Genomic DNA, 26,199 nt, shown 5'->3' with positions numbered 1-26,199 from the left:
ATATTTATTTATTTATTTATTTGATTGGTGTTTTACACTGTACTCTAATATTTCACCTATTTGACGGCGGCCAGGATTATGGTAGGAGAAAACAAAAGGAAAACAGGACTTGAGAGAGCTACTTGCTTAGTTAGCTACACTTAGTTTTGTGGAGTTGTTTGTAAGTATTCCCTGAAATTGTTTGCCCAGATTTTGAGTGAGTGAATGAGTGCTTGGCTTTTAATGTCGCAGTGAGTCCTTAGAGTGCATTTAATGTCCCTTATTGTTGCAGGACAGATTTCCACTGCTCTTCATCTAGTGTTGCTTCACTGATATGACTTACCGAAGGCAAGTAATCTGCCCTGCCCGAGGCATTATACTAATACGGGTCAACCAGTCATAGCACTATCCCTTTAATGCTGAACGCTAAACTAGGAACTTCCTCTTTTAAGGTCTTAGGAATGACCCGACCCAGGATTGACCCTAGATCTACCGCCCCCAAAGCAAACCCTATACTGACTGAGCTATCAGGGCGGGTACCCCCAAATCCAATTATAAACAATGAAGCATAATATCATAAAGCTCTGGTACAATTTAAAATGGACTTGCTTCTGTTATGTTGTTAAAGCTTGCCCCTTTACTTCATGTTTTTTGTCATATCCTTAATATTTTATTTCATTCTTCAGGAATCATTGTTAATTTAGATCTGTTTGTCCTTCTGTCATGCTTTGGTGGCATGCAAATATCTGTATTAAATATTGTCCAATTTTCATAATTTTTCAAATTTCAAAAATTTTGTGTGCAGATTCACATTTTGGAGCCTAAGATCATAGTTTGAAAAACAGTCTGATCCTTGCATAAATTGTGAATATTTAGTGAGGGATATATAAATTCTGATATATATATATATATATAAAATGACTGAATTCTTTTTTATGAGCTGTATACATCAAGTACCACATTATATCTGGCATTTCCTACCCCTACAGAGCCTCTGTGGGTTACCCCCTAGCCCTTGGGGTACATCTAAGTGGTCTTGGGTGTTCCCAAGTGCTCACTTACAGCTGGGTGGGTGATAGTCTCTCACAGCTGGGTAACTGGGCACTTAAAATTGGATTTAGTGACAAATTACTTCTGTTTACCTGTGTAGATGAAGATCAAAGAGCTGTCTGAAGTGAAATCACCTGTGCCCAGTCTTAAACTAGTATTTCTACACAGCAAATGGGACTTGTCTAGAGCAAAAAAATTCAGAGCACAGAAGCCTGCATATTTGCCTGATGTTTTGAATACACAGTGGTACTAACTGGGACCAGGCGGAAGAGGTTTATTTTTTAAACAAAGTTGGTGATTTCACAGACTTGTAGCATGTTCCAACATTAGCAGGAATCAAAGGCATCTTCATGAGGTATAATGATGATAATTTTAGGTCAGGTTCATCCAGATGGAGAGTAGTACTAGTAGTACCTACATCATGACTTGTTTGTCCAGACCCAGAATGTCCATGTTATTAAATGGGGCGTTCAGATCACAGATGCTTCTCATTAGGAAGTGTGGCAGCCATCCAGTCTGGCTTAACTAGGTAATTGAGTGTTGACAATATTGATAGGTTTACAGGAGTGTCTGGTTCCTGGCTCCCTCTGGGTGTAACACCCTGTGCCCATCAGGCTGGGTGCCAACTAGTACACAAGGCACAGAACACATATAGACAAGGATTTATTGCACAGATTAAAGGAGGATATATGGTCCTTGAAGTTGAAAGAATTTCTTGCTTCATAGATAATATAGCAAGTCTAGACCTTCCCAATCTTCCATTTTAACCTAGGTCAGTGTACAAAACCTTCTGACTTGACTAAGTCAAACCAATTGCTGATTTGAATTTGAGAAGATATTGAATAAAATTGAAAATAACTGAAAAGAATATTTGGCTGTTCTTACATGTACATATTGGTTTGGACATAAGAAAATAGTTACTGTAATTCTTCAACCTTTTCACACATTTACCAGTAAAATGTTTATGTAAGTGTTTTCTAAGGCATTTTTCTTTATAGACTGTTAAAATTACACATTTTGTGAAGCCCTGAAACTGACCAATCGAACTCATGTAGTTTTGTCCAAAAAAATCATATGATTATTGTGCATAGATTGCACTGAAAGTTGGTCTTTCACATGCGAAAAGGTTGAGGAATTATGAAAGTGAAAACATTACTTTAACACACATAATACTTACTGACTGAAATTGAATGGGAAAGCAAGAGCTGAAAAGCACTGTATACATGGAATAATTTTTTGCCGAAAACATCTAAAATCATTTGTGTCTTATATTAAGACAGCCTAAATTTGTTCAGTCTGTAATGTTGATTAAGTTCAAGACAAAAAGGGAATTTGTGATCAAAGCACGACCAAAGCATACTGAATAATGTGCCTTGCTTTTTTTTGTCTAACGATAAGTAGTTTTTCCAAATTCTTGTTAGATGACTTGATTGAATCAATTAATCACTTAATGTCTTCCAGATTCTGGCTGTGTTTATTTAAAGTGTGCCTATAAAGCCCTCATCATTTGAATGTGATCTTTTTTAGTTGATGTCAGTTCACTTATTCCCTTATTCAGGTGAATAGCCCATGTCTTCACTGCTCAGTATACATTTGATATACATCTATTTCAATTAACATTCTACAAGCTGTGTAATCATTTACATTTATGAGAGATGTCAGTGATTAATAAACTGGTTATACATACGAAAGTCTGAAGTGAATTTCTCCAAATACATCAAGACTATGATTATTGTTATAAATAATACGTTCGGGTAGGGTGTGTATGATATACAGTCTATCTGATGTTGATGTACATTACAGATTATCTCTTTCCACATCTCTATCTAATCTTTTGAAAAAGTTAGTGCGTCTTTTTCCTTAAATACCCTGTGTAAAATTCTAACATAGATCAGTGTTTGCATTTCTGTTTATGATAACTTTAGATAGGCTAGTCCTTGTACATTGACAAATGTATATGTCCTGTATGTATAAATGTATGTCTACTTGTATATGTATCTGTGAGTTTGTGTGTGGATTGAGTTAAGACCAGGAAATGGTCTGCGCTGGGTCTGTCTACCAGCTGTGCTCTCTCTGTGGTTTGTCTCTCTCTCAGCTAACTGCCTCAGCTTTGTGTGGTTCTGCCTGGCAGTCAGTGGCTGCATGGGCCTCACTTTTCTCTTCCCTCATATAGTCCTATAGAACAGCCAGCCTGGCCTCTCATTAGTCCCACAGCAGCCAGCTCTCCTATATCTTATCGGTAGCTGGGCTGACCATACAGATGTGAAGGAAAGTTTGACAGTACTGGACTACCAACAGATCTGTATTCTTTGCCTTATGAATTCCTTGACCCAAGAGTTTGAGATTTTGTATATTTTCTCTCAGACTGAATGTAATTTCTCTGAAGTGCAGTGGCCACTGCTGGAGCTGGATGAGTTGCTCAGAGAGGGAGTGGATGCCAAAGATCTGTACACATACCACTTGAGCCAGTGTAATAAGCACAAGTGTATAACTTGATACTGAACACTCTCCAGAAGTTTGTGATTACAGCCTCTTTTTCACGGATTATAGATTAATTTGGTATTCATCAGGTGTGCAGTCTTATTTCCTGCTCAGAGGGTCGTGGTGGAGCACTACGGATTACCTGTACTTAAGGTTTGTATGACCTGCTGATTAATATTGCACAGGTGAGCCATTGTAGTTGCCTGAGATGCTCTAACCATCTTGATTATGTATTGATTGAGGTTAATGATGTTGTCTGAGACATACTTTGTAATATTTGCTAACTGCTGATTAGGAAATTGAGTTGACTGTCATCGTGAAGCTATGGAGGTTCAGTCACGTATTGGTTGAACTGCAGGTTAAATTAACACATCAGCAGGATAATGATGGCTTTGAAATGAATGTACATGTAATTATTTCGTTCATTGTGTATAATGCTAATTAGTGCTCATCAATTATGATGATTAGTATAAATCTGTTATGTAAATATCCATCTTTATCCATCATACCATTTCTTCATCACATGTGATTGCGTGATTATAGCCGTGCTCTGTGATACATGTACATATTATATACTAATATTGAGTTTAGGTGTGATACAATTTGACTTTTTTTCTTTTGTACACATCCTTCAATTATTTGTACTAATTCATATATATGCATGCTGACATCACATCATAGTCTAGACCCCTATCTGTAAAATCACAGTGTATTTCTCCAAACTCTAATGTTCAGACTGTCCATTCAGCAGTGCTGTAGAGCCCCTGTGTTCAACTACATCAGGTATGATTTATGTATATTAGTGAGTATTTTTGTTAATAATTTGATTGCTTTTTAGTTGTCAAACATGTTCACTCAAATTATTCAGGTGTAATATACAGGGCCTACATACATACAGATCTGTGATGGGTTAGGCAGCCGTAAAGTGAGATATGTCTTAATTGTGATAGATTTATTGTGTAATGGATATATAGTTATTAATTCCATTGACTAGAAACCTGCGTGTGGGCTCACAGGTGTAGACAATTCACTCTCAGAAATTCATGTTTAAACCGGCTGAAAGTATGCATGTGATGACACTGGCATCACATAAGATAACACATTTGCCCCTTTTTTAATTCATTTGTGTGTTTATAACATTTTAAACACTGAACTTTTGTAATCATTATTTCACCTTTGGGTTTCATAAACCCTTGAATGGAGCCAAATCCCCTTACTTCATCAATCTCCATCAGACATTAAGCTAACTCATTTCAAAGCTAGAGTCTAGACCTGTCCTGTAGGTACTCCTGTCCCCAGAGATGTTCCATTCAGGGACAAAAAGAGTGGAATTTAGCTACTTCCTTCTACTTACTGTGACTCTTTGGAAAATTGTCTCTAATGACCCTCTCCCATGGGGAAGGGGGGAGGGGACATTGTGATCCAATCAGGGAGGGTTGAGCCACTTCTTCAGGCTTGTAATGCCAGTCATGTCCTTGGTCAGTCCCAGACTCTGGTCTGGTTATAGGTACTGTGTTACACCATTGCTCATACCTTACCCCATTGCCCATGCCTCACCCTACTGTGTGAGTGTTAAGGTATCCCCTAGGGGTGTACTTATCTGCCTCTCAACTTTCTTATGGATACCCTTGATGTGGCTTTTAAGAAATGCTCTTGTAGTAATGGATGAAGCTGTAGCTTTGCATGGTAAACTACTTCGGTGCAGTACATGATTATAGTACATAATTTTAGGTCTGAATTTTAATATTGTCGAATTCAGACAGGATCAAAATGACCGAAAAAAGGCATGGAATAAAAATTGCTCATCATTAATTGACTGTTTTTCAGTTTTCAATCAATTCAGGCTTTGAATTTTGAGCCATAGCTGTCTGATATGTTGTTCCTTAATGAGGACAATGTGTGGACAAACTGGTAAGGTATTAATCAGGTATCACAAAAGAACATAGGTCAATCTGGCTCAGAGCCTAGTCTCCATTGCCCAGAAAAAGCATCCCTATTAGATTACTATGAGTATTTTCGGCCATTTTGCACACTAGAAAACTCAAACCTTACGATCTCATAAAAGCTTTTTTATTTGTAAATTGCCTTAATATTTCAACATTTTACTGACGATTTATTCATTGTGCAGACATGCAAAAAGGTTAAAAGAAGAACTTAATTTTTTGCTTGCAAGGTACTAGATTTTTTTGCATGGAGAAGTGCTTGATTAATGTTAGTGCCATCACATATATTCTGTGTTTTATGTTAAAATACGTGCGATTTATGGTGACAGGTGATCTTTTGATAGCAAAGAAATGTGTGCACCAAGTGCAGGTGTTGTAAGATGTGCGACATAAGGTGTGGGCTCAATCCCAGCCTTGGACAAGGATTTTCTAGATTAGCCCACTCTGTACTGTTGAACTCTGATCTTCTCCTATTCTAAATGAAAAAAAAAAAAACCCTGTCGCTCACTATTCCTCCGGCTGAGGTAACACTAAGACGTTGACTTTAAATGGGGAGCCGGTTGCTCAATCTTGGTTCGTTAAAGACCACTTGTCCTCAGTCTATATATACATTTATATGGCGTGCAAGTCTTTTGTCACACACAGGAAAGTTCTTCGGTAACTAACAGTTGTGTGAAAGAGCAGCCAGGTTTTTTTTCACCCCATACATGTATGAGTGACAAAGTGTTGAGCATGATGTTGAACGACAATCAGAAAAAAGCGAGGGCATGTGTATGTGAGCAGTAATTAGACATCTGGATTGCCTGTGGGACAGATAGTTGAAGCAACTTGCTACCTTAAACCCCAAGGAAAGAGCGAAGGAGTGAGTTAGTGCTTATGGTTGAACGGCATATTTTTCAGTCATATATGATGACGGAGGAGTCCTTAGAGTGCATGTATTTGTAATGTGCCTGCTCCCAAGGAAAGTAAACAAACTGTCTGTTAGTCCTGTGGGTACATTAGTGTTTGAAATTATAATATGTATATCAACACTTGCAGTTGGCCAGTTTGATAATCCCTTACAGATGGTCCCGCCTAATAAACTTTACATTTTTTAAAAGGATTTTTTGGCAAAGTCAACTTATTTTTCAGTCAAAACAGTGACAAGGAAAAGGAAAAAAAAAAGGACATGAAAGCAAATGTACTGTCTATATGATGTGGATAAGATACTGGGTGCCTGCGATATGTAGGTTAGTTTTTTGAGGTAGTAAGATATAGAAGAATTTAAAAAGTCAGCACGAAGATGTTGATGTAGGGGGATACCTTTTGGTAGTGGAATGAAAGTGTTTTTTTTTTTCATTGAATTTTTCCCATTGATTATTTTTGTTAAGGTGTTACCAGTGATATATTCTTTTTCTTCAGGTGATATGTTTTTATCTGTTCATAAACATACCCGTGCACATGAAGTAATGACAACGGGAATGGTGTGCTATCCTTTGTCTCAGCTGCCTGATATGTTGTAAGCTGTTAAAGAACACCTCTTGTTATCACACCTGTGTAGGTGTATTGGCATGTGACAGGAAGGAGAAAAAAACATACATAAACCAGTTTTTGTATTTCTATGGTAAGAGGTGTTGAAATTATTTGTTGTAAAAGTGAAATTATATCAGGTTACAAAGATACTCCATGTAGAAATGGTGGCCTTATGCAGTCTTCTTTTGATGAACTGTGACTGAATAAAATCAACATATTTGTATTTGATAAAGTTTTAAATACTTATATTTCAAAGCATATATTTATACTTTAACACTTAATCCAAAATAGGTATGCTTTTATACATGATTTGCTGTTTATGTAGAACTCCGTTTTTCTTGATTTAGAAATAAGTACTTTTGATAATGAAAGATTGACATTCTGACAGGGTCAATTGATAAGGATTTCATCTGAATGACAACACCAAGTTTACCTGACTTTTTTGTCCAGTCACAGCAAGTGTGATAAGATCTTCACTGGGATGGTGAAATAACAGAGTATGTTGAGTTCAGTCAAATTGTTTTTGCAAAGAAATCAGCAAAGAAATTTTAATAGGCATCTGTTATCGCCTTTTCTTTGTCATACTACTTCATTTGTATATGTGGAACGCATTGTTTGTAATTTGATACTTGACAAACATATTTTCTTTTCTGAGATCTGGTGGTGAGCTTACAAATGCATAACATATCAGATTATGAATACATAAACATGTACATTCTAGAAAGACATAAATGTATGTCTGAAATGAAGTTACTTAGTGGGGACCTCTATGGCCTAGCGTTTAGCATGCTAGCACAGCATAATGACCCAAGAGCCTCTCACCAGTGTGATCACTGTGAGTTCAAGTCCGCCTTATGCTTGCTTCCTCTTTGGTTATACATGGGAAGGTCTGCCAGCAACATGCCATCCCAGTTTTCCTCCCACCATAACGCTGGCTGTCATATTTAAGTGAAATATTCTGTGTATGAAATAAATGACTTAGTATTTTATATTCTTATGTTTCTACCTGTATAACAGACTTGGATAATCCTATCCTATGGTAGGCTGATAATAGTGAGCAAGGTATTGGTAAAGTGCCTCTACTTCAGTCCTTGGCTTGTTTGCTAGCCCCTGTAGAGCCTCGTCTGTGCTCCATCTGCCTGAAGGTTGCCCCTCTAAATATCCTCCCTCTGCCATCTGGGGGACAACAATGACCAGCTGTCTGCACACACTCTTCCCTAATGCTACTTGTTGTTTATGCACACAGCCAATGTTTTTACCAGAATCACATTCGTGGGCTGCTGGTTTAAGTTTGTTTAAGAGTTCAGACAGGGTGCTCCACTTGACCCGCAGCTTAAAGTCAAGACAAAGTTTTTTTCTGGGTGCATTGCAGATTGCTACGTCTTTTCATACAACTGGAGGCATGTTGTTGTGCGGACAGGGTGCTTAGAAAAACAACTTTTTGGCAAATAGCATTTTTTTCTCTTAGAATACCAGACATTCTTAATGGTGGTAAGTCAAGACTTACAACCTGATGTTTTCTCCATGTGACGACAGATGTCTGTATGTGATGTGATTTTCACCTCCTGTAGTTGAACAAGTTATTGAAAACAAAACCAATTCAGGGGAAAGACTTTTGTAACATATTGTATGTGTCTGACATTGGTGGATTTTTTTTGTAGAATTAGTGCTTTTGTGGGGGGTAAATTAGTGCTATTTCTTTTCCAGTATGATGAACACCCTGAATTAGTTCTGTTTTATACTTTTTATGTACCAGAGTACATTTTGTTCTCTTAGTGTACTAGAGTACATTTTGTTCTCTTAGTGTTTCTGTGAAATTTGTAATATTAATATGCGCATTTTCTGCATTTCATAAATTTGCATTTTATTCATTTGCCCACTTATTTTTTTGTAGGGGAAGAGAAAGCAGTAATTTTTTTTAACACTTCCAATAATCTGATAAATGTCATGGAAAACCTCAACACCTTTGATATTTTTAGTTATTTTCTGGACGATGTATTAAACAGTTTTATGTGTGATAATAAATTTGACATTATCAGGTTAATGCTGGGGTAAGCAGTGGCAAAGAGTGATAGAAGTGGAATACTGAAGGTTCTCAGGGTGCTATTTAGTATTAATGAGCCTTCAAGTCCAGTCATCAGGTATAGATATCAGCAGATATTGATCAGATGTATTTCTACAGCTGTGTATCTATGTAGCCTCTTGTTCTAGCAACTCGTCCTGGTCATGGTTCTCACTGTATCTCCTCCGCAAATCATTGACAATAATTCACCCCCAGGCATCCATATTTTTGGAGACAAAATCATTGACAGTAAGTGATATCATCCATATTCTAGCTGTGAAATGTGTACAATGGAGTGACAAGTATGTTCAGTTGTCATTATAGTGACAGCCACATTATTGGAAGTGAGTCTCACAGGAGCCATTGGTGTATTCTTATCACTGTTAAATTGTTTTAAATGTCTGTATGATAAGTTGTACAAATGTACATGTACAGAATTGACAGAATTTGTTGTTATTCAGAAAAGATATTTTTTGTTTTTATAATTTTTTCTGAAACACTTTTTTTTCCTTTGGTAGAGAGCCTATTGTTACATGTACATACATTGTAAAATAAATGCTAAATCAGGCCCCAGATTTAGGCATACTGAGATTTGGTGTATTTTAATTGACCTCAGCGTGATTTAAACACACACAGTGTAAATGTATGGTATATAAAGGTTTTACTAATGTTGTCTTTATTTAAGAAAATTTTACTGACAAAAAACAATCAATATGATTTGGTGAAAATATTTTTGTGATCTTTCAAAGATGGAGTAGTAATTTTTTACCTATCTGTTGTATGGTTCTTTTGAGAAATGACAATATATTCAGGCTTTGTGTGGGACTATACTTAGTAACATATATAATCTAAATATCTTATACACTATTAAACAGGGCAGTTATTCAATAACGTACAGTTGAGTACAATGTATTCAACTGTGATACATGCTTGTCAGTAATAAAATAACTTGATTATTATGCAGAAAGTATCGTATATTATTTATACATGTTGCTGGAGGTCTAATGGTGCTTGTGTTTGTGATGTTTTCTGGGAACAGAGGGTTTTGGCCATGGTATAACATCTACTAGGTAGGTTCAGCAGTAATGATTGTTTTTGTGGAAAGTTTGGCAAGACATAGTGTCTGCGAACAATTGTTTACGAGCAGTACAGGCATACCAGACATGAGGTCAACCCACTCCATCTTGTAGGAGAGCTGCTGTTTTCTTCACACCTCCACATACCGTATTTGCCTTAAAGACTTGCATGAAAATTGCCCTTTACAGGCAACTAACAACCATAACATGATACTGTTGGTGCTGAACATTTTTCCCATTGTCTGTATTTTCTAAATGATGAGAAAGTCATTTATCTAAGGTGAATAGATTTCTCAGAATTCAGCAAAGTGAGTGTAACTGTGTCGTGGTTGGTATTTTACATGTAGGTCAAATATAGTACTTCGATCACTCTTTCGACACAGGTCGTTAGTTTGTGTTAAATGTTGATGATTGTCTGGACATCCAGTACTGTAAATGGTCATTTCCTGTAGGCTGACGATAGGGTGTTGACCTTAACTCAGGTTTGATTAGTAAGATGGCCTAACTCAGGTTTGCCGAGAAGACAAATTGTCCTCTTTGAACCAGGGTCTCCTGTATAATGCCAGAGCGGTTCAGTGATAAGCCGTTACAGAAATGAATGAAAACCAGAAACGTGAAGCCATATATTTGTCAGGCATAAATTAAAGACGTAGTGATAAGTATGATTTCTACTTGGCCTTATCCCTGCACTTAGCTTTCAGGAAACTTTGTTTTAAAGCTTATAATAAGGCCTAAAAAATGTATCCAGTTCAAGCAAAGTTTCGGGGTACAGAGTTGATTATTTGTGGTAAGTCTGTATAAACCAGTGTTAAATTTCCAGGTGTTGTGATAAGGAGTAAATTGATGACTGTTGGCTGGCACAGGAATGGTAAAGTGATGTGGTAAGTGATAACATACTGATATTCCAGCTGTGAGAATCATCTACACTCTGATGGTTCTACCAGGGATGTAACACTTGTGTATCTTCAGGTCTTTAAGCAAGTTTTCCTTAGCTGACATGTTTTGTGTGTGTGGTTAAACGATATAACTCGTTTAACTAGAAAATGGCGTAAGCAGTATTTTAAAGGTATTTGGCATCGCTACATACGCACATTACTGTGGAAACCAGATAAAGAAAACAAAACAAAAAAAAACTTAATATATTCATAAAATATTTAAATTTACCTGTGAAGTAATTTTTAGCCTTGCCAATTCTTGTAGATTTTCAGTGATCTGAAGAGATTAGATCAGGTATGAAAGCACTTAAGTTCATGCGAACATGTTGGAATATTTGATGTTGATTACTGGTGTTGAATAAATGTTTCGTTTAGAAAGATGGTTTGTGTTAATGGGTATAAGAAACATTGAATTTTTCTATTTCAAAACCTTGAATGTTCCAATTATAAGGGAATATAACAGTTATATCTTAAACACCACTTCATTTACATGTACAGCTGGAAAGATTGGATCCAGAATCTTGACAGTAGACATCACAGGAAAGTTGTGAAATTAAGGTTTGCTGTTTTTGATCACATGCAGTAAGTGTGATATACATGTGTATCTAGGGCCATCTTGACAAACCAGGTGGAGTATATGTCTTTAAATGTTACTATTGTCATTTTTTTTAATATCACAGCTTAAAATAATGGTTACTTCATAAGTGATATTTATGCAAAGACAAATCTGTCACATCGTGGAACTCAAAACTAACCAGGGTTTTAAGCTCTACTGTAATTACATGTAGTTATAAAATGGCTTTTTGGAATGGACAGATTTATATGTGCCAGGTTTAGTAGATAATGCAGATCTTCTGGGTGGTGTTTTTGGTGCTGCGTCAGCTGGGATTGTGGTACCTGTGCCATATGAGCGTCTAAAGGCATGATCCACATGTGTGAAGAGTGCCAAATAGTGTGGATAACCAATGCTATCAGGCCATCTGGGAGTTTTCATCTGCTAACTCTGACACTTGTGATGTGGTATTTCCTGTACTATTTTGAGGCGTGTAGGTGTATTTACAGTGATTCATGGTTCCCGCTGATGTAAATAACTCCAGCAAACACTCATGAATCATATTTCGGGATGTATACACAATAAAATTGAAATTGAGGTTTGGACAGGGGAAGAGTAGACCCATAAACCCCATCAGTTCAGATGGCTCAAAGTCCTGCCATGCAATGGCCAAGCAGACAGGGTGTTTGATTTCAGTTCCTGTTGGGCTCTAACTGTTTCAGCCTTGGGAAGTTTGTTAGGAAACTGCTGAGGGACTGTGGTTTTCTCTGGTCTTTGGAATAATTACCCCTCACAATAGTACATGTTTTATAAGGTCCCAAGAGGAAATCTGAATGTAAATCAAGATGTAACTCCTGGCTATTGAGGCAGTTTGACCAAATCGTATACGTGTAAATTGCCTTCAACTGTTAAATGTGAATTATAAATTCCTGGTCTATGAATCCCTGTCAAGATTCGTATTTCACATGGTGAAGAGTGAAAATAAAAACAGCATATTTGCTCTGTTTGTAATAATACCGATTAAATTAATTCATTTCATAGTGGGTTAATGAAAATGGATGAGAAATTTTGGTTAAAAATAAACGCAACGAAATAGTTTTTTTATTTAATTGACAACATTCAGTGAATGGATTGTTGTTCTTAGGACTTGTTCTTGGTTCACGTGGTTACAACCTGTGTCTGAATTGCCTAATGATTAGCCAGTGGCTTCTAAAATAAAGTGTTATGATTGACTTGTATATCAGCTCATTTGGCTACATAAAGCTGAGTTCAGTGGAATAGGTCATGCACATATTAAAATTACCCTTGGTTATAGCTCAAAGGTAAAGACCTCTAAAAATTGAAGAAAGTATCACTAAAAAGACCACTTAAAACTGTGCAAATATATCCATTCATGCATTTTTTTTTTTTTTTTAGATCTTTATGAAAGGAGTTAAAGGCATTCAAACATTTGACCTCTAAGGTGGGCTTTACGGACCATACTATCAGAGTTTAGAAACTCTGATGTCACAGGAAGTTTTCCCAACTCCAATCACGACACTGACTGTTGGAATAACTCATTTTACGATTACTGAAATAATGTTCCCAAAAATTTTTTCCTTCTGGTGAACATCGGGACAAAAAGGCGATGTGACGTCAGAGTTCCTAGATACCATCAGTATGGCACATACAGCCCACCATAGCATTCAAATATTTGAATGCCTTTCAAACATTTCCAAAAAAAAAATCTGGAAAAATAAATGAAAGTGTTTTTAGGCATAATTTTCAGTTGTCTGTATGATGAACCTTATTTTATACTTTAGCTTTCTTTTACTTTAAGGAAGAAGTACTGGAAGTGACTGACAAAATATTCTGAATGATTGGAACTTTTGAGTTGACTTATTACCTGCAGTTAACTGTAACATTTCATAATTGTCATTATACCTGTAATTTGTGAAAAGCGTGCATGTCGGCTGTAAATGAGAATGCCTCTAGATAAACAGCTTTGTGTGGTTAATTGACGCCAGCGAGCCGAGATGGTTTCCAGTGGGCAGTGTCGGTGACTCCACACGAAAGGGTCAATGTTTTGCCCCAGTGGAACATTTGTTGGTAATACCCGAATCACCTGACAACTAATAATTTATTTCATTCGAAGTGCCGGAGTCTCCATCTGATTTGATGGGCCGGCTTAAGTTACACGAATATTGCATTACCTGTCATGAAACTGACAGGCGGACGAGCTACCTGTCATGAAATTAACACCTAGGTCGTTAATCATCAGAGATATTAATTCAAGGCAAATTTGCTAAATTGTGTTAGCAAGGCAGTGGAAATTCAGGATTTGTGTCAGTTTGATCTGGTTAAAGTACTTGACTAGTGCTGTCCAGTTAGGACAAATCCAGCTTTAATACCTTTAAAGTATGATCATTAGGACTGTAGTATCTATCTAATCATGAATTCTTTTGAAAACAATGACTGTAACAAATTTGCTATCCTGTACATTCACATTTACCTCAAATGTGTCAACTATGATTAGAAAAAGGCTTTCACAGCGATGAAAACAACATGAATAGGCATGACTAATGTCCTTAATGTTGATAATATTGTAGACTGTCATGAAGAAGACATGAGTGTTCTTTTCTCAGTGAATTTATCTGCGTATTTTTTTGTTAGTGTTAAATTGTAACTTTTATAACATGAACTGTCATTTGTGGATTTGGAAGGTGAATCATATCTATGTTAAGGCATTTAATAGTAAAATATTTGTCCTCATATTTTGTCATTCTTGAATTATTGTCAGATTTGGTCATGAAAAGTCAAGAGTTTTTGTTTTGAGATATCTGTGGCAAGACTGAGTATTGCAAAGGGCAATTGTTCCATCTGCAGTCCTAATTTCTCCTAAAAATTATGATTTTGTAGGATATTTTCTGTTTCAGAAGATTTTTATTTTACGTTGTGAAAACTCTTCTCTCCAAACAACAGGCATTGCATAAACAAGCCAGTAATTCTGAACACACCCATGTAGTGTTCTGTAAAGACTTGTCCTTGTAAGAATTTTGACTGTTCATATTTCGAATTGAAATAAGAATTATAAATGTACTTTAATGTTGCACAAATCTTGCAAAATATAACTCAAACTGCAGTGTATGTGTAACAATTGAGTTTGCTGATGGATTCTCGGTATCTACAGGACGTATTTTCCTTTATTCTTCAAATTTCCTGTAATTTCCTCATACCTGTAATGGAGGGCAGGTACTCATGAATGTTAATGGAGAATGTATCCATCCTCTCGGCTTAACTCCTAGTTATTTAATTAGATGTTTAACTCCTAGCATTTGTTATGGGGTATTTTAGGCTACTGGACTTCATTGATTGTATAGTTCCTATGCAAGGCTGTTGGACTACTGTTGATAAGGAGTTCTGTGGTGCTCGTGAAAACATGATTCCAAGCTGCATGAAAGCTCATTCATTGATCACTTGAGGCTATGTACATGTACAATGGTAACTGGCATGCTATATGCATATATTTATCTGCAACCTGTAATTGCAGGCACATGATAGCGATAGAGGGTACAAAATTTATATGTACAGATTCACTTACATGTAATTCTCATTAGTGTGCCCAAATTGATAAGTGGCTCCAAGCCCTAGAGCCCTTGTACAAAAAAGAAAGATTGATGTACGCATGCTCAGCCGGCCCTCAAATTTATTAGAAATGCTTAGGTGCTTTTTTTGTTGTTAACGTACATGAACTACAGTATTAAAAATGCATAAATTATGAAATATGTGAACAAATATGGTGAAGTAATACAATATATAAAGTTACTTGAACAACTTAATAAGGTAATTTATAGAGGTTATTTTAAGGGTCAGATTTCATATGGTACCAGTTCTTAGCTAAAGCTGATTAAACTTTCATAAAAAAATTATTTAAAAGAGCACTCTATTTTTAAGTATACATTACATAAGAAAACTATAGTAGGTATAAGCATTGAGTGAGTATATTTTACGGACAGCATTTTATTTCCAGCTTAGTAATTTCTCTTCAGGTTCAAAGATGCTAAATAGAACTTATAGCTCTTGGCCTGCAGAGCAGCCTGTGATAAACATGTTTATATGTACATGTGTCCTGTAAGTGAAGGTTTGCTGACACAGATGATGAAAACAGTCCCAGGGATTGGGGGGGGGGGGGTTGTGTGGATGAGGATAGATGATGTTAGAGACTCCAGGTAAACACATCAATCCAGGCTGAATGGGACTCAGACAGCTCTAACAAGCTTATATATACTCATCTTTGACTCCTCTTCACTCAAGCTGGAGAGCACTACATATAGCCGCTGCCCAGTGCGTTAGGGCTACACTGTGGAAAAGCCTTCCCTGCTATGAACCTGCCCAAGTCCATTTACAAGGATTTTATGCAGGGATGTTTCTTGGGTGTATGGTTTAATACCATTTCTCTGGCACATACAGAGAATGTTTCAGAATGTTCATTGCTCACTTTACAGTTCATTCCATGTTGGATAACACCACACCTGTAAGACAATGAACTTCAGTGAAATTTGACAAACTCATTTGTTTGATAACAAGTATCGCTTTCTGGCCTAATGAAATGAAAGATATAGCAGTTTTTGGCTTACTTTCTTAGAGGCCAATAAATTTAACAAAATATTATTTTTGGTGCTGAAAATTACAATTTTCCAGTAATTATTTCATATCCCAAGCAATCGTAAGACACCTTTCTAAAATCAATAGAACTCTCAGAATCGGGAAAAATGGGCAAGTTTGTCATGGATGAAATTTATGGTCATTTAGGATATATACTACTGACTAAATATCATGTAAATTAAATCTTTGCAAATGGAGTTCATAGTTCTGAATAATACCATTCTGCTTCTTTGATCATGACCTACATGTTTATTCAGATGACGAAAAGTAGGTCATCAGACTGTTGATTTAGATCATAAGGTTTTTCTCAGTTCATGTTTGTCTCAGTAGGCTTTATTTTGACCAGCTGCGTTGCTTTCTCTCATGGGAAGTGAAAGAAATCACAAAGCAAAAAGCTGACACAATAGCTAACAGTCAAAGTTACTTTGTAACCCTGTGAGAGTAAGCTTTAGGGTGTTATGTGTTTGTGTGAACGTTCTGTTGTCTGGTCTGATTGCCTGTGATGTTAGTTAAGGGCTTCCATGGCTGAGGGAGTTCGCTCACCAGCAGGGCGTAATGACCCAGGAGCCTCTCACCAATGCAGTCACTGTGAGTTCAAGTCCAGCTCATGCTGAGAAGGTCTGAGAGCAACCTGCGGATAACTGAAATATTCTTGAGTATGGTGTAAAACACTTATCAATTAAATGACTTTACAAATGTGATCTTAATGAGCTGTCAACATCTAGTTATTTCAGTATTTCTGTTTCAAACACTGCAGTAGTAATGTAAAGTTGCACTGATCATCATGTCATGGATAATCAACTATGTATTAGTAGTTATAAATTGTTTGATTGCTGTGAACATCTGAATGTATTGACTTTAATTCCCATGCTGTAATTCCACCAAGACCCCCCTTACCCCACTCCATCCCCTCCACATTTCCCCCAGTTCTTTTAACTTTGTAGTCTAAAAATACAAAAGACAAGGAAATGTACTATGGAATGAGGTCTGAATGACAACAGTTTAAGGTTAAAAGTATGTGCAAGTAATAAGTAAGATGATTGATTATATTTCTGTGGTACAGACCACCATTGTGCACATTCATGAGGATGGGCTTAAAGCAACAGGTAAATGATTTATTGATTTATTTATTTGATTGATGTTTTACGCTGTACTCAAGAATTTTGGAAACTGGGACAGGTAAATGAGGATAAAGGTTTATTTTTAATGGCCAATTTGTAGTTTTTCTGGACCATTATTGTGGTGCCACCTGGTGGTGAATTAAGAGTGAAGGACAGGCAACCCGTGAATGACCACTTACAATACTCAGAGTCAGTCAGGCACATAATAGTACTTTGTTAGTGTTTCTGAATTATTTAGAATGTTCACAAATATGCATTTTAATTTGATTGGCTGTGCCGGATAACTTGAGACAGTACAATAAATCCGAACTGGTATCCCATGCATGCGCCACATGTTACTTGCTTTTGACATTTTTAACACTCTTAAAACCAGAGGCCAAATCTGATTTGCATACAGCTGTCACTAGAGAACTCCAGCCTGGTTAGTTTGTGTCGGTAATTAAGCCTTTGTATGTTGAGGATGCCTTTGAGTGCTTTCATTGTCAGGGTTGGATTGGCGTGTTCATAATAAAAGCAACAATTGTTTGTGCAGTGCTTTTCCCTACTCATTATAACTGTCAAAAAATGCAGAAATTTGTGTCTCCTTAAGCTTTTAATGAAACTAATTCATGATCATTAGAGAGGGACTGTCTGGTATTTCTCAACTTTGACAGAATTGTGGGAACAAGCTTACTTTTGTCTTACAAATATTGAAAAGTATTGAAAACTTGAAGGTCCTCTAAAGTTCATAATCAACCATTTTGGATGCAATGAATTTTTCTTTGAAAGAAATATGTGGAAAATAGATGGGCAAAGAAGACAGCTTTGCTTAAACAAAAATCAGTTAAGGGTTATATTGAGTATCATTTTATCTGTGGGAAGTTCCTGCTGTCTTTGAAACATTTCTGTCAGCCATAATTGTTGCTGATAGCAAAGTTTTGCATTTTCAGACAATTTGAAGGCTGTTAAATCTGCTTGAGGAAAAGTGTTATTGTGATGATCCTGTCTGTTTAATTCATTTACAGCATTTTTTGTAATATTTTTCTTTTACTTTTTTGATCAGGTTTATGTGTGTGGGAAACCAGGCACAGCCTGACCTTCCATAAGTACATGTACCTGACGAAGGGCAAAGTTATAGCAGTGCCAGCAAGCGCCACAAGCAATTTGTATACGGAATGGCAATATTGAATAAAATGTTCGTATGAAATAAACGTGTGTTGAAAGTTTATAATGCATCTGATGGCTGATCATTCTTATCTACTTTCATGTTGTATCCTTTCAGAGCTGGATGATCTGAGAAGATGCCGGCGTCATACTACCAATCCACAGGGGGTACCTTCCCTAGGACAAATCCTCGCTACTCCACGCCCAACCAGAAACGACGCCGCTCTAAAGCTGTGGCCCCGGAGACTCTTGACTCTTCATTCGACTCTGGTCTGTACGATTGCGGTCATGGTGCCATGTACTTTTGGAACAAGCCGGAGCTACTCAGGGGCAGACAACTGCTGGATAATGTCATGCCAAGGACAGAGAGCCATATCAGGACTAGTTTCAGAGATTACAGTAAGTAAACATATTCAGTTATTGTGGTCAGTAAATGTTTGTGCATCCTCTCAACCTTCTAAGCTTGTGGGTCATTGTGTTAGCATTGTTATTTGATGGTGGTAAAATAATGTTTCATCAAGCATAAATGTTATTGGTTCTTGACCAGCATAGATTTAGCCAAATGTTACTGATCAAGTTTGAGTGTCTGACTGTTCCATCATTTTGGACAAAATTTTGTCCTTTTTGTCCACTTTTGGACTTTTTCATCACATTGAATTGAAATGTGGTACATGACTTTTTCATGAAATTGGAGTTTGACATAGCTATTATTGCGACAGCTCAGACCGGTTGGGGACATTTGTTGTGTGAAGGCAGTATTTACAGAAGGCTTGTTTAATGAGGAATCTCTGCATCCCAATGGCATAGGGTGAAATGTGTGCTAAATCACATATTCTGATAAATGGCGGATATCACACATCACACAGAAGAGTATTAGAGTTATTTCCTGTGTTGAAGTGAACTGTTGTGGGGATTTTCACTTAGCCTGGACACTGGCAGTGGACACTAGTTACAGGTAATGTTCACCTGTTATTTGCAAGGAGAGAAAAAAACATGGGTTTATTTTATAGAAATAGCACAGTGTGAATAGGTTATGATATCTGGGTAATTTACATGAACTAGGCTACACAAACTGATGTGAAAGAAGGGCCCATTACAGTGGTTCAACTTGGTAATAAACGAAATAGGTTTAACTGTTCAGATTGTTTTGTTACTGAAAAGCCTAAAATTTTCAAGTCATTAAAAATTAAAATGTAGTGCCAAACAAAGCCAATCTTTGGTGAATTTGCTTGAGTTTTCAACCACATGCCAGTGTGAATAAACCTTCATGCAGTTTTTAAGGGGTACTGCAGGTTTTAATGGTGGCATATTATGGTTCATGCCATTATTCTGATCTCAACCCAATATTTCTTTTCGCGATCTTGTGTCATTAATGATTTCAAAATTTGGAATAAAATATTGTTAAAACTTATGTAGTAGCATTAGCAATGTAATCGTAAATCAATCATTAAGTTTGGTATGTTAATATTAGTTGTCATTTCAGTCACAAAGTATTCAAAGCAAGGGATGCATGCTCCTCCAATTGTCATCTTAAAAAGCATTTTGTGCAATTACATTTACAATGATGTATCATTCATGGTTTAACATTTGCAGTAGCAAAAAGTATAAGAAAATAAGGAAAGAACCAAAAAAAAAAAATCACTATTCTATGAAATTCCTGAATGAAATATTTTGTTTACTTAAGATATTATAATGGGACAATTATGAAAGGATAGTCAGGCATTTATTATGAAAAAAATGATTACCAGTGCGATTGGTGTGAGTTCAAGGTCTGGAAGCAACTTGCAGATGGTCATGGGTTATCCTAGGGCTTCCCCAAGCACTGCGCGGTTTCCTCTCACCATAAAGCTGGCTGCTGTCCTACAAGTGAAATATTCTTGAATACCTGAAAGGCATTAAAAATAAATAAATAAATGAATGAAATAGTAACTTCACACCATAAAGGGACATAACTCAGCTAGTAATGTGAGAGTTCAGGAGTGATGTAGGAAGGTAAAATAATGGTTATAATTAGACCTTAACAGAGGTCACTCTGACATTGATCAGTAATAACATCATTTGTATGTTTGTTGGTCAGATGCGTGTTTGCGCTCATGCATGGTGTATCACATGGTGTTCAGTCCTGTGCTGTATTGATTTTTGGAAAGAAAACTAAAGGGATAAACAAGATCTCTACTCTTCTAATTGAATCTGGTAGTTGTCTTGCAGTGTATCTTTATTACTTAAGACTATGTAGTTCATGAAATGGTAATGTTTCAGCTATAAACTGATTTGCATCTTCTTCATGATACCCTTTATATATATTTTGATACATTGTATATCTAAAGTTCCGTTAGTAAAAGTTGTCTATCCAGAAGCACAAAGACCTCAGTTTGTGGAGCTATCCTTAAAATGATACTGTTGAGACAAACACTTAAAGTTTCTGGATAAGAAATTCATCAGACTTCATAAAATTGTACGTAGCTGTATGAGGTGGATGATGTCTCCATTAGAATCAAGCAAAAATGTTTGATCTGAAAAATGCTAAACCTTAAGTCAAATGAAGCCTGGGATTTATTGGTATGTATCAGTTACGTGAGTTGAACTCTGAGTGTAATAGTTCAGACCAATTGGGGGACAGTGCTGTGTGTCATGATTTGAAATCTGAGTGTGATAGTTCAAACCAATTGGAGAACAGTGCTGTGGGTCATGATTTGAAATCTGAGTGTGATAGTTCAAACCAATTGGAGAACAGTGCTGTGGGTCATGATTTGAAATCTGAGTGTGATAGTTCAAACCAATTGGAGAACAGTGCTGTGTGTCATGATTTGAAATCTGAGTGTGATAGTTCAAACCAATTGGGGAACAGTGCTGTGTGTCATGATTTGAAATCTGAGTGTGATAGTTCAAACCAATTGGAGAACAGTGCTGTGTGTCATGATTTGAAATCTGAGTGTGATAGTTCAAACCAATTGGAGAACAGTGCTGTGTGTCATGATTTGAAATCTGAGTGTGATAGTTCAAACCAATTGGAGAACAGTGCTGTGTGTCATGATTTGAAATCTGAGTGTGATAGTTCAAACCAATTGGGGAACAGTGCTGTGTGTCATGATTTGAAATCTGAGTGTGATAGTTCAAACCAATTGGAGAACAGTGCTGTGTGTCATGATTTGAATTGTGAGTGTGATAGTTCAAACCAATTGGAGAACAGTGCTGTGTGCCATGATTTTCTACCTGTATTGTTGGAAAATTGGTTTTACACTCAGTGCATTCTTCTTGTTTTTGTTTAATTTGATTGACTTTATTTTAAGTACTTTATGTATTGTAATTAGAAAACTACCTTAGGACAGATGGAGAAACTATGCTTGTTTTGTGACGGCTATGTCACTATTTACCAATTTCGATTTCATGTCATCAGTTAAAACAAAAACTGCTTACAGCTTTGATCATTTGTGATGCGAGTGCAATTTTTTTAAATCAATTTTTGCACTGAAAGCATATATCACCATGTTTCCCCATAACAAATCATAATAACCAAGGTGCTTATTTTGGCATATTTGGATATGACAGTGGAACCATGCATTGCCTTAAATAGAGAATTTAACACAGGTACATCTTAACATGTATTTGTTGGGTACTGTTTGGTATCATATGCCAGGGGTGGTAAATAAATAGAGGAATTAATAGTTCAGCTCTGTTAAAAGTCCCGTGTGTGCCAAGAGCGTGCATGGAGATAATACATGGATATAGATCCTCACCTGCAGCATGTCAACACCTGATGAAGGGCTGGATCTGTTTTGAGGTGGCATAGATTATTCATGGGGTCCAAAGGCGTATACACTACATGATGGTCATATCTTAGAACAATGGTCATATTTTTAATTGATTGGTCCAGTGGTTGTGCTTTTTTACTTCAGTTTTTCTTTTATTTAATGGTTTCTACTTAATCTGTTCCAACTGTAAAGGGGAACTAGGAAGAACTGCACACTGTCTGGATGATTTTTTTTTTTCTCATCGAGCACTATATGCATAAATACATGTAACACAGCAGTTACAATAAGTGAACTTGCAAATTAAATGAACTATAATTATAAAACATAGCTGTTTGATTTACAATATCAATTGGGTAAAAAAATTTGTATCTGGATGCTTCCAAGTAAAGTACCCAACCCGTACATGTTATGATATTAAGATATTATTGATCCAAAACAATACTGGTTTATTTGATGTTTTATATCGTATGTCAGGTGTACTAATAAAAAAGGAAATTAATACAGGTACATCATAACATGTATTTGTTGGGTATGTTTTGTATCATAAGCCATGTGTGGTAATAAAAAGAGGAATTAATACAGGTACATCATAACATGTATGTGTTGGGTACTGTTTTGTATCCTGTGCCAAGTGCGGTAATAAAAAGAGGAATTAATACAGGTACACCATAACATGTATGTGTTGGGTACTGTTTTGTATCATATGCCAGGTGTGGTAATAAATAGAGAAATTAATACAGGTACATTATAACATGTATGTGTTGGGTACTGTTTTGTATCATGTGCCAAGTGTGGTAATAAATAGAGAAATTAATACAGGTACATCATAACATGTATGTGTTGGGTATGTTTTGTATCATGTGCCAAGTGTGGTAATAAATAGAGAAATTAATACAGGTACATCATAACATGTATTTGTTGAGTATGTTTTGTATCATAAGCCATGTGTGGTAATAAATAGAGAAATTAATACAGGTACATTATAACATGTATGTGTTGGGTACTGTTTTGTATCCTGTGCCAAGTGTGGTAATAAAAAGAGGAATTAATACAGGTACACCATAACATGTATGTGTTGGGTACTGTTTTGTATCATATGCCAGGTGTGGTAATAAATAGAGAAATTAATACAGGTACATTTATAACATGTATGTGTTGGGTACTGTTTTGTATCATGTGCCAAGTGTGGTAATAAATAGAGAAATTAATACAGGTACATCATAACATGTATGTGTTGGGTATGTTTTGTATCATGTGGCCAAGTGTGGTAATAAATAGAGAAATTAATACAGGTACATCATAACATGTATGTGTTTGGGTATGTTTTGTATCATGTGCCAGGTGTGGTAATAAATAGAGGAATTAATACAGGTACACCATAACATGTATGTGTTGGGTACTGTTTTGTATCATATGCCAGGTGTGGTAATAAATAGAGAAATTAATACAGGTACATCATAATATGTATTGTGTTGGGTATTGAGGTGGAGGAGGCTTGATATGTGTTTGAGCCTTTAACCGTCCTGGGTTTGTTTGGCTGGCAAGACGCATGCCCATGTGAATGGCCCTCCACTCCTAATGATGTCTTTTGAGCTATTGAGGATTCCACCCTGCTCATCAATTAAGCTAACATAGTCCCTGGAACTGCTGTAGAACCTCCAAAAATCCCACTGAAATAAATAACAAAAATAAAATAACTCTCCAAAAAACCTCTTCAAAAACCTAACATTATCTGTCAGTTGATACGGGTGTAGCTTCAGTGCATGCTACAGTAATCTTTAAAAGGAAACAAAAAACAGTGCTGCCTAGAGTGAAGTGTATCAGTTATGTCTTACTGAAGTGGGATTTAATTGGTCGCTCTAATCATGGTCACAGTAAACATATCTGGGATATATAGGTGATAATTAACGCTTTTTTTAATTGTTTGAAAGGCTAATTCTGTTATTAGTGTTAAGTGTCGATGAAAAAAATAAATTCTGCAAAGGCCTGTTAAGAATCTGTTGAGCTTCTGTTTATATTATTGTATTATTATTATTATTTCTGGAATTTTGGTTCTAGAAATCTTGCCACATAGTGTGAAGGCTTTCTCATGAAATCGTGATGTGTATCATCAGTGAATTGAACATGTTTTATAAAATATGTTTGGGAAATCGACAGGTGAACTTGGCTGGCACAATGTACACTAAATCTAGGGGGTGGGGACTTTTAGGTGGTTTACAGGATGAGCCTATAGGTCAGATAACAGCTGGCTAATGTTGTCATGTGACCCAAAATTTCCATAAACATGGCTTGTTACTAACTGCTAGGTGGAAAGAACATAGGAATCGAATTGTAGAGGAAGTGAACTTTGCATGGAACAACCTGTCATTGTCATCCTCCATGCCACAGCTCAAGTTGTTGGGATTCGTACATTTCTGTCACATTAGTTATTGTATGATTGATAAGTTTTGGACTATCTACGGTAACAACTGTGATGATACTAGCAGTGTTTGTCAGCTGAAATATTACTGATCAGGGGATTTATTGGCAAACCTGACAGGCACAACATAGTCAAGTGGTTTGCAAATGGGGCAATCGGGCCAAACATCGTTTAATTCCGTGTATATCCGATATTGAGTGAGTTAACACGTACGCTGCAGCCAATTGTGCTGTGCATGTCATGACGGCTGCAAGTGCTGCATGGACACTTGTACTGGTAGTTGGCTGTCCTGACCTGCTGTAACAGCATGTTGAGGGAGGATTAACATGCGAGTGTGTGTAAGGCTAGGTATCAAAGCTGGCAGACACTCGAATGCACCAATGGTTGTGCACAGGGATATAACATCTATGCACACCAGGTGGTATAGTACAGCTTTTGAGCTGGACTAATCCTGTGCGAAATCTTGTATCCGGATTAATATATATGCATGTTCTGTGGAGGAGGATATTGGCATTTGATTGGCTCAAGACTTAAACTGGCTGCGATTGGACTTGCATCATTCGATGGCATGCACATAGTTTTGTATATATTGACACCTTTGTCCCAGCGTTCATTTGGAATGTGATGTCATCAGCAACTTATGTAATCACAGGAATTATTAATTAACCCATTAAAGCCTATGGCTATAATGGAAGTATTAGCAGCCTATGAAATAAAAGCGCATGTACCTGTAGTGTGATTGCCCACCTGTGTCCAGGTGTATGTCTACAGATGAGTGATACCTGGGTGTTATATGAATGGCAATGAAAGGTCCTTGAAGAATTACCTGTCCGTATAACACAGTGAGTTTGCTCTGGAGAAATTGACACATGCTATACAAGTGAGGTGCTATATCCACTTTAGTGTCACACATACGGCCTGAACTACATATGCATTTAGGGATGATATATCGTGTTCACACTGTATGTGATTATTTCAGTTTTGGAGAAGAACACTGGGTCAAGAAATTTTGGATGACATCATCTCTGGGTGAATCTGATGGAAATTGATTCATGACGTATTAAAGGATGCAGAGAGTCTCTTGTATGTGGAAAGCTGTCACTCACTACTGAAGAGTGTCAGTGAACATCAGTGTTTCATGGTAGTAGGTGAGATATGATATGATAGAACACAACTGATTCAAGTGGTTCTAGAGGATATATGATTTACCCTTGAAGCTACAGTATGGAGACCCTGGAGGATATGTGATTTACCATTGAAGCTACAGTATAGACACACTGGAGGATATATGATTTACCATTGAAGCTACAGTATAGAGACGCTAGAGGACATATGATTTACCATTGAAGCTACAGTATAGAGACACTGGAGGATATGTGATTTACCATTGAAGCTACAATATAGAGACCCTGGAAGATATATGGTTTACCATTGAAGCTACATTATAGAGATGCTGGAGAATATATGATTTACCATTGAAGCTACAGTATAGAGACACTGGAGGATATATATGATTTACCATTGAAGCT

At 36.6% G+C, this 26,199-nt stretch overlaps 1 protein-coding gene across 4 annotated transcripts in view; it reads left to right on the top strand.

The window, feature by feature from the left end:
- LOC135475487 (rap1 GTPase-activating protein 1-like) overlaps positions 1-26,199 on the top strand; it is a 193,720-nt gene that overhangs the window by 20,129 nt on the left and 147,392 nt on the right. For 3 of the 4 annotated variants that reach the window (XM_064755407.1, XM_064755405.1, XM_064755403.1), the window contains exon 2: positions 18,618-18,898. In XM_064755407.1, coding sequence (XP_064611477.1) covers positions 18,637-18,898 — 262 coding nt within the window. In that variant the 5' untranslated portion in view covers positions 18,618-18,636. Of the gene's footprint in view, positions 1-3,524; positions 3,664-18,617; positions 18,899-26,199 lie in introns of those variants that run through there. The other variant, XM_064755404.1, reaches the window with a different exon arrangement.

This window comes from Liolophura sinensis, chromosome 9, assembly GCF_032854445.1.
Source record: "Liolophura sinensis isolate JHLJ2023 chromosome 9, CUHK_Ljap_v2, whole genome shotgun sequence".
Classification (NCBI taxonomy): domain Eukaryota; kingdom Metazoa; phylum Mollusca; class Polyplacophora; order Chitonida; family Chitonidae; genus Liolophura; species Liolophura sinensis.
The sequence above is the reverse complement of the archived record's forward strand: the minus strand, read 5'-3'. Positions and strand labels throughout refer to the sequence as shown.